Genomic DNA, 10183 nt, shown 5'->3' on the forward strand with positions numbered 1-10183 from the left:
AAGGGATAAACTTTGACTGTAAGGACTTTTCTTCTTGAGGCTGTCAGGCATATCTGGTCTGTTGGGATTGGAAAACGGGGTCTTGCAGAATCCCAACGGGGTAGTGCCAGGAGCCAAGGGGTTAAGTTGAGCCATTTTAGCAGATTGGCAAGGAGTATCTAGGCTGGGTAATTAATGCTTCATTTCAGGGGGTCATTGATGCATCAAAGTGGTTCATTAGTTTTATGAAAACAGATTGTGCAACCACAGGAAGATTGTAATTGGGCAGTAATTGAAAATAACTCAGTGGTAAACCTTAGCTGAGTGAATCAGTTAGGGGTAACTTGGAAGGAGAAAGGAAGTTGGGGTGGGTGGGTGGAGGGGAGAGAATGAAGTAGACATAGTATGGCAAACAATAAATAAGACGTAAGTTGAACAGAGATGACTTAGTCTAATCTTTTTTGTTCAGAAATGAGAAAATAGGTCTAAGGAGGGAAGTGATTTTTCTAAGGCCACACAGCTAGTTGGAGGTCTACTTCCCTTCTTCCTTTGCAACGGAATTCCAGGATATTAATGATTTGGATGGTGAGGAGTTGACTGTGCGGAACATAAAATGGATGCTGGAAAGACAGCCTCTGAGGCCAGAGCTCTCTGGCCAATTCCTGTTTGCAGACTCCACTTAGGAATGCTGCTAGGTCACAGGAGGGAAGAAGAGTGGTCTTGGAACATTGTCTCATTTATAAACCACTTTTGCCATGACTAAGGCCTGGAAGAATTTACCTTTACCACCCATGGCTGCGCCATCCCCAGAGCTAGTCAACAGGGAAAGTGACTTGGGGTTTGATACTAAGAGAGAAGAATTATTTTTGAGCTTCAGTTTCAGGTTGTAACTTACCTGAGCACCCAGAGAGGGTGCTTCATTTGGAAGCTGTAGAAGCGGAGGGTTGCAAAGACCCCGCTGGGAAAAAATCCAGTGCAGCCCAAATTCAAGCTAAATCACTGTTCTCACAAACACTGCTACTAACCTCTATAGCCCAGGAATGTTCAGGCCCACATATTTCAATCAATACCTTGTTTACCTCATCCATTTGGATGGTTCCTTGTACTCGGTGGTTCTGCTAATCAGAAAGGGAAATAGTCAGGTCAGCAGTGGAACTTTGGGTGTGACTCAGCTGTTGAGTAGGTGAACTATTTATCTCTCTCCCTTCCCCTATCACTTGGGACTAATAAATACACTATCTGGAAAGGCTAAGTGTACTTGCATGGAAACTAATCAGGAGAACATTTGGGGCTTATCTGGCCAAAGGAACTTGCATGCTCTTGAGGCTCACACAATAGACTCTGTCTGGTTTTGGCTACCTGGGGAGCTCTTCCCTCATTACCCCTGCTGCCTCCCCTTTCCGTGTGTCTTTCCGTCTCTACCTCATTTCTCAAGTGAGTCTCCTAAGTTTGCATGATTATCTCATACCTGTAAGGCAAAAAGAATTGTGTTTTTAAAGTTTCTGCGAAGGGACTTCAAATATCTGGTGGATATATTGCCTTCACTGGCTGAGTTTCTCCAGACGCCTTTCTTTTAAGTCTAGTATTTACCTCCCTGCCATAGGTTGGAGGGCAATGTTACCATTTTTTTTGCCTGTGGACACTTAACCCAAGTACAGCGAGGCCCTCAGCCAAGTAGGTGATCTTCCAACTATCCTCTTCCTTGGCTACCAATATAAATAAATAAGAGATGCTGCAGCCGTAACATTTCCAAGTTAGCAAATGGAGAATATACTTATCAGTGGTGACTGCTTTTATTTTATTTATTAAAACTTTTTTTAATGTTTTATTTATTTTTGAGAGAGAGAGTACAGGAGAGGGGCAGAAAGTGGGGGAACCGCAGAATCCAAAGCAGGCTCCAGACTCTGAGCTGTCAGCACAGAGCCTGACATGGGGCTCAAATTCATGAACCGTGAGATCATGACCTGAGCCAAAGTCGGTCGTTTAACCGACTGAGCCACCCAGGGGCCCCATTGTGGTAACTGCTTTTATAAATAACGTGTATTGTTTTTATAATTATAAAAGTTAATATGTCCCCGTAGAGAATTTGGAAGGCCCAAAGATGCATAAGGAAAAAATTAAGTCCCTCCTAATCTATTTTGTGAATATTTGGATAAGTGTATGCTTAAAGATTTAGCAAGAGGATAAGACCCTGTTCTGGCGTTCTTGTTTAGAGTGTTTGTCTTTTGGTATCTAAATCTTGTTAATAAGTATTCTTTTTTGCTATCAACTCAACAACGAACATGAAGTTTCTGAATTAATAAAGAATTAATTTATTCCACATATCCTGATGACTTAATTTTTCTTTTTAAAAAGTTTTTAAGGGTTTTATTTATTTTTGAGAGTGAGAGAGACAGACAGAGTGTAAGCAGGGGAGGGGAAGAGAGAGAGAGAGAGAGAGAATTCTGAAGCAGGCTCCAGGCTCTGAGCTGTTGGCACATAGCAGGCTCCAGGCTCTGAGCTGTTGGCACATAGCCTGATGCAGGGCTCAAACTCATGAACCACTGGATTATTATCTGAGCCAAAATCAAATGCTTAACTGACTAAGCCACCCAGGTGCCCCCCGATGACTTAATTTCTGATTAGAACTATGGTAGATAATACAAGGCTTGAGTTGCTTCGTTCCAATCCAATGTTGATGGATATTGTAAATAGTAAGTAAAGGGAGAAAAGAAGTTAGCTTTCTATGAGCACGGTTATTTTTCTTATAGGAAAAATGCAAATAATTTTAAAGAAATCTGGAAATCAACCAGCTGCTGTGTATCCTGCATAAAGGGATAGATACCTATACTTAGTAGGGGAATAGATTTTCTAGAAAGATGATTGTCACATGAGCTCTGGTTTCAACTGTGGTTGTTTGCCCTACTGTGATGACACTAAAACCATTCTTAGGGACATTTTCGTATTTACTGGATTCGTCGTTGATCATAGGAGAGCATCACTGTAGCATTCTGCCTCACTGAATTGTGTTGGAAATCATGTACTTAATTTCCACTGACAGGATCCTTTGGCAAAAGTGGGGAAAAAATTAAATATTTAAAGTTTTGAGCTAAGTTCAGGAAATAGGTGGGTGGACTCCTTAGTCTGTTGGCATGTGATTTGTGGGCAGGAATTTCTTTTTTTTAAGCAAGAACAGTGCACTATATTGACTGCCCATGTCGTCCAATGTAATGTGGTCCCTGAGAACCAGAGTGTAGACAAGTGCTCTTTGTCTAATTGAGTGAATAAAAAATGTGTATTGGCATGAATGGCCATGTGCATTTCAGAGAGGAGGGGCACATGCCGGGGCTTATTGAATTAAAATTGTGAAAGCATAAACATAAAATGTGTCTCTGGATCAGAAAGGGGGCAGCTGGGAATGTGTTATCCGAGTCTTCAGTTTGTACTGGGAAGCGGAAGCAGGGTGGTTGTGCAGAGGAAGGATGCTTTTGGGACAGTGGGCAGGTGCAGTAATCGGTGGTCTTCGGAATCTCCGGTCAGTTGCAAGAATTTTTCAGGCCCTCCAGGCTGTGAAAGAGGCCGTTGGGTTTGCTTTGTGCTTTTTACAACTCTTCAATATAATATGTCGAAGTGAGGGTCAATGTCTTCCTGACTGAGGAACTTGTCACGTGTGAGTGAAGTCATGAGGGTTCTAATGAGTGGTGATTAGCACTCCCTGAACCCTGCCCTATGTGATCTAGCCACCCGGCCCCCAGATTTTCATCCATGGCGGGAGAGCCAATAAAAAGATTAAAGGCAATGGACTAAGAGATGCCACAAATGCCTGCCAGAGTTCTAAAGCAAAGTGTCAAATGACAAGCTAAGTAGAGCTATCAGGCAGACCTGAGTTGAGCACTGGCCTTCTCCCAGTGGCTGTGCACCCTCTCTGGACCTTAGTCATTTCACCCATAAAATGGGGTGATATTACCTATCATTTCCCCACTGCACACCCAGGTACAAGTCCCACCTCACGCAGCTACTGTGGCAGCATCCTAACTGGGCTTTCTCTTTTGTTTCTTGCCCCTCACTAAAATCCATATCATTTCTCTAGACCTCAGTTTCCTTCCTTGTAAAGAGAGGGTATATTAGTTTGCTAGGGCTACCATAATAAAGTACCACACATGGGAAGCTTAAACAGTACACACTTGTTTTGTCACAGTTCTGGAGGCTAGAAGTTTGAGATAAAGGTGTCCCCAAGCTTCTCGCCTTGGCTTGTAGAAGATGGAAGCCATCACTCTGGGTCTTTACATGGTCTTTCTGCTGTGTATCTCTTCCAAAGGCTTCTTCTAAGGATACCAGTCATATTGGATTAGAACCCAATTATACTTTAATCACTTCTTTTTAAAGTTATTTAGTTGGCCCCATCTCCAAATGGGTCCAAACAGTCATATTCTGAGGTTTCCTTACCTTCAACATATGAATTTGGGAGGACATAGTTCCGCCCATACAGAGGGGAATGTACTAGATATCATCTAAAACCTTTACCGGCTCAATCAACATTTTTTTAAGTTGGAGATCTTCCTGTTCACTCCCTTGTCCAATTCCATTCCTGTGAGGTAACAGCTTCGCGCACATTAATGCTAACACTTAGCCAGCATGACGTATATTCTTGAAGGGTTTAAAAGGCGTGTGTCTATTCTATGTGTGTGTCTAGCAATAATGTAAGTTACAGACTGTCAAAATGGCAGAATTTATCTATAAAATACTAAATGGAACAAAAATAGCATCTGAGAGGGTGTTTCGATTTCATTTTTTTCTCTATAATTTTGGAAGTGGATACTTACAAACACTTTTGTTTGTTTGTTTCCCCTCACAGCTGGAAACTGACAAACTGGCTCTCCCAATGAGCCCCAGCCCACTTAGCCCAAGCCCCATCCCCAGCCCCAACACGAAACTTGAGAATTCCACCCTGCTGACAGTGGAGCCTTCCCCGCTGGACAAGAACAAGGGCTTCTTCGTGGATGAATCGGAACCCCTTCTTCGCTGTGACTCCACATCCAGTGGCTCCTCGGCGCTGAGCAGGACGGGCTCCTTTATTACCAAAGGTACAGACAGCAGCAGAATGCCTAGAGGGCATATTCATTCTTTAACCTTCTCCCAAAGAAGCCCCCAGGGTTTCTCCTTGGCCTGTTCCACAGCCCAGTGGTAGTTGCCTCATGTGAGGGACCCGCCCAGGAAAACGTGCCCTACACCCCAAGATGAGGCTGACCCCAGACAGTGGGGACCCACCCAGAAAGTCTTTGCAGCTCTCTTGATCTGGCCAAGAGCCTGCATTGGTCGCCCTTTATCCTCATGATGCTATCGAAGGTGTTTCGGGGAAGGTCTGATACAATGTTGTCTGGCAGGTTTTTTTGAAAATTATTTACCGGACCAGGGTAGCAGCATCCAAGGATTTAAAGCATAACCTATCTTGAGGGTCAGAAGTGTAAGTCTCAGTGCCTCAAATTAAAATTCGCTCTGTTAGGAATCATTGCAAAGAACAAGGTTTTAAACACCGGGGATTGGTACGTTTGGTAAATAATGTCCCACCTTCAGATTTTCAGGGCAGGCTAGGTAACTAGCATGTACAATATATCGATACTGGGTTTTTGTTCAAAATTGCCCAGTTTGGGTAATTCCAGTTAGATGTTAAAGAAAGGGTTATATTTTATGGTATGTTGCAGTTTACGTTTATAAGATACGTTCCCTCATATATGCCTTACCTATTCACCTTGATCTGTTTTATATTTATATGAAAGATTTATATTTTAGTTTGTATTTGTGCCACATATTATATTTTAGAGAAAACTTTTTAGAAGAGTGATACGTGACAGTCCCTTGCCTCATTGTAAGGTGCGATCCAAGAAGCAGTACTTTCTTATTTCTGTGCTTTTTGCTCTTTGTAGTTTAGTTTTGAAATATGGCAATGTAATTGTCAGATTCCATGGACTTGGAATCTTTGAGGGGGAAAGGGCAGACAGATCTTTGTTTAGTAAACACGTGACAGATGGAAAGGTGGGCTTTTTTTTTAAATTTCCTTAAGTTTCTTTAAGTATTTCAGCATTCTCCTGAGTCTTAGAAGAATCCAGAAGTCTTTTAGGTTTAGGCAAAAGTCATGCTAAGGACAGTCAGCAACCCATTCAAGTGGTGCTTTGCTGCTCTCAGTCAGATCTTGTTTGTTACCTTAAGGATAATGTGAGTAAAAACTACTGCATTGTTTAGAATGTGCCAGGGGTTCTCTCACACGCCTAGGGGTGGAGTTGGGGATGGCCTGGGAGAGGGGAGCCATCCCTCCTAGTCCTGCTCTGTTTCCCCAGTCCAGTCCCTTGACTGCTGTCCCCTTACCTTCCTTGTCCTTCCTGCAGAAAAGAAGGACACAGTGCTGCGGCAGGTGCGCCTAGACCCCTGTGACTTGCAGCCTATTTTTGACGACATGCTCCACATTCTGAATCCAGAGGAGCTGCGGGTGATTGAAGAGATTCCTCAGGCTGAGGACAAGCTGGACCGGCTATTTGAGATTATTGGAGTCAAGAGTCAGGAAGCCAGCCAGACCCTCTTGGACTCTGTGTATAGCCATCTTCCCGATCTATTGTAGACCGTGAGGGACGCTGAACTCTGGAAATTACTCAATTTAGTGGCAGGGTGGTTGTTTTGTTTGTTTTATTTTTGTTTTTCTAGTTGTGTGTGTGCGCACGCATGCATGTGTGTGTGTGTGTGTGTGTGTGTGTGTAGCAGAGCATATGGCCAGTGTTTTGAGTTCTTCCTTTCTTTTTTTAACCCTTCTAGGAAGTTAGTTCATAAGCCTTACTCAAGGTGTAACTGTTGAAAAATACCCACCACTAAAGTTTTTTAGGTTCCATATTTTCTGTTTTGACTTCTTAATGTATTTTCAGAATTGTTCTGTGCACTTTAAATTCACTTAATGTACCACAAATGCAGTGTGGCTTCTCCTGCACACTGGATTGTGAGGCTCTTAACTTCTCAAAAGTGTAATGGCATCTTGTGAATTCTATACGCAGTCTTCATGTCTCAACATCCGCATCAGCTTTTTTTTTATTGTAACTATTTTTATTATGATTTGTAATTTACAAATTTTCTTAAGGGTGAAAGAAATGTAATACCCTGTTGAGTTACTGTAATGCAATAGATTTTGAGTTATCGTTTTAATATGCCTTGTTGTATAGTTCATATTCGTGGCCGAAACTTGACCACACTGTTGCTGATTGTACGGTTTTCACTTGGGCACCGTGTAGAATGCTTGATTACTTGTGCTCCTCTTATGCTAACAATGCTCTGGGCTGGAGACGTGAAACCCTCAAGCCATCAGACCTTGCTATTTAAGTGGCTTGACAACTGAGCCACCAAAAAACTTGAACTTCATCTTTTAGGAATTGAGCTGTTCTGGAACGTATTGCTGCACTTTGGAAAGTCACAACCGAGTGCCCGTGGCACCTTTTTCCATAGGGAATTTGCCCAGCTTTGCTTTAAAAGATGTCTTGTTTTTTATATACACGTAGTCAGTAAGTCCAGTCTGCCCTCAAGGCCTTGGTCTTGGTGGGTGTCCTTTGTCATTCAATCACTTTAATTAAAAGTGGCTGCAGCTGTAAGAGCTCTTGTCTGATATATTTGGAACTCTGCTCCCATTTACAAACATGCTCTCTAATAACGCTCAGTTGCCAGACTCTAATGCAAAGGTGGCGTGGACTCCCTTTGTGTGGGTGGGGTTTGTGGGTCGTGGGGAGGGACGGATAGCAGAAAAATGCCTTCAAGTGTACTAATTTATTAATAAATATTAGGTGTTTGTTACTTGAGTAGTTCGAGTGTATTTACTACTGGCCTTGTACATGTGCTCAAATTAGAACTCTTTGATTAGCCTCTTGGAAACATTGTGTGTATTCTAAAAATCTCAGCATTTCTGATCCGTAAATCATGCAAATTAGCAAAGCGTTGTGTCTCGAAGAGTATTTGGAGATGCATAGAGAAGGATAACCAAGTGTAAGAATGACCAAGCAGTCCCTAGTCTTTTGGGGGTAAATCTTAGGCTACTATTTTGTCTCTATTTTAAGAAAAGAGGAATTTGAGGCGAAGAGGTATAAATGATGACGTAGGCCCTGGAGTCTATTCTTACTCATTTCCATCTAGGAAGGTTACCCCTCGTGGGGTGGGGGTGGGGTCTATACAAGTTCACCAGCTTCCATGTGAAACTTCATTGCCCCTGCGTAACTTCAAGGGGGCTTCCTTGGCAATAGGGTGAGGTAAAGTCTTAGGATGATGGATGTATTATATCATATTATATATCTTATTTTTTGTTATATTTTATCACATCTCCTTAGCTTGGGAACCCTGGCTCTATAGAATTCCAGTGGCCAGGACATCAGCAATTTTGAGTTCCTCTTTTGGTGAGAAACCGGAAGTCAATGCCCCATCTGAACACTCTGACACCCAGGTGGGTGACATTAAAGGGGTGTTCTGCTTTCATCCGGTCCCATGTGGCTGGTTTCTAGAGAACAATTCTGTTCGTCGGTTTTGTGATTCTCAGGCCAGGTTTCCCTTCCTCTTTTGCGAACAGAAGACAGAAACTCTTCACAAAAGGAAAACAAACTAGGATAGGTCAGTGGTTGTAGGGCAGGAGAGAGGTGGGTTTTTCAGAGGATTTTGAGACTGCTATTTTTTTGTTGGGGGGGGGTTGAAAACAAATCAGTGTTATGGTTATTAAGTTTGCAAAGTACTTACAGCTTGGAGATTATTAGTTTCTTCACCTTTACAGCTTTATATTTTACAAAGAGATTTTTACAGTATCTCATCGAAACCTCATAACCACCTTTAAAGATAGGTACTATTATTTTATCCATTTTACAGATGAAAATAGGCTTATGAGGGCTAAGGAACTTGCTTAAGGCTCTACAACAGAGTTGTAGTGATCAGACTTGAATCTGAATCCAAACTCTTTATTCAGGACTGATAGCCTGAAATGCTTTGTCAGGCTGAGGCTGGGGATGCAGAGATCACAGTGATAAAATGTATTTGGCTTATAAATAAAGCCTTATACATAAACTCAATGAATAATTGTGAAAGTATAAGAATGGGGTAGCATCTTTTGATGATGCAGGGGAAAGGGACATAGAAGTTATGGTTAAACAGAAGCTTAATATTGAATTAACATAATACATAGCCCCCCTCCCCCCGAAAGCAACCCCAAGCTGCATTATTAAAAAATATATATAATGCTCTGGTCAGAGTTGATGACAATCTGATTTATAGATTATGTTGCTCACTCTGCAGGTTTTCTCTGGATTGAATTACCCTACTTTGAGGGCTGTGCTGAACTAGGTTTCCAATGTGGGGTTGGAGGGATAACCAGAAGAGTAGGAAACAGAATCAGGAGCCATTGCTGAGAAATCTAAACCTGACTCTGAAGATCATCTGGGTAGGGAAAGACTATCTTCAGCTTTTTGCAGGGCTAAGGACGAGACAATTTATTCTTCTTTAGAGAGTAATACTGTTTCTTCTAGGCCAATTTAGGTGAAAGGCAGAAGAGCTTTTAAACAATTAGATCAGGCTGCTTTTCCAAGGAGCAACTAACTCCTACTCTGGGGGAAAGTTGGACGTGCCTCATTGGGTTCTCACCCTTTCATGTAAATAATCACCTGGGAATGAGCAGTCTGTTCTAAACGCAGCTTCCCAGAGTGTGCGATTCAGAAGGTTTACCGTGATGTATAGAACAAGCGTCTCCCGCATTTATTTTCCCAGAAAATCTTGTGGGACTCAGCGCTTGAGATCCTTGCCACTGTGGACTGTCACCACAGCCAGGAGGCTGTTAGAATGCACCGTGGGAGGCCACTTTGCTGTGCTCCTTAAACTTTAATGAGCACATGAAACACTCGGGGATCTTGTTAAAATGCAGATTCTGTTTCAGTGGGTGAGGGGGTAGGTACCTAGGTGATGCAGATTCTACTGGTCTCTAGATCACATTGAATAGCCTGCAACTGGGTTTCAGTTTCATGCAAAGAACAGTGCAAATATGGGATATTACACCAATTCCAAATGAGAGAAGTGAACAATTTCCGATGATCCAAAGAGATTTCCAGAATCAGGCAGTCCTGGTCAAGATCTACAGCAATGGCTCTTGATCCTGGCGGCATGTCAAAATCAGCAGGGCAGCTTTGGGGAAATCCAGTGCCCAGGGTAACCTCCATACCAGTGATGT

General features: G+C 42.5%; 1 protein-coding gene across 1 annotated transcript in view; it reads left to right on the forward strand.

Moving 5' to 3' along the window:
- Positions 1-7787, forward strand: part of TNFRSF21 (TNF receptor superfamily member 21) — a 66085-nt gene extending 58298 nt beyond the window's left edge. The window contains exons 5-6 of the mRNA XM_039231195.1: positions 4814-5042; positions 6342-7787. Coding sequence (XP_039087126.1) covers positions 4814-5042; positions 6342-6571 — 459 coding nt within the window. The 3' untranslated portion in view covers positions 6572-7787. The remainder of the gene's footprint in view (positions 1-4813; positions 5043-6341) is intronic.
- Positions 7788-10183: the final 2396 nt, after the last annotated feature.

This window comes from Hyaena hyaena, unplaced genomic scaffold (genome assembly GCF_003009895.1).
Source record: "Hyaena hyaena isolate Hyena2069 unplaced genomic scaffold, ASM300989v1 scaffold_55, whole genome shotgun sequence".
NCBI lineage: Eukaryota > Metazoa > Chordata > Mammalia > Carnivora > Hyaenidae > Hyaena > Hyaena hyaena.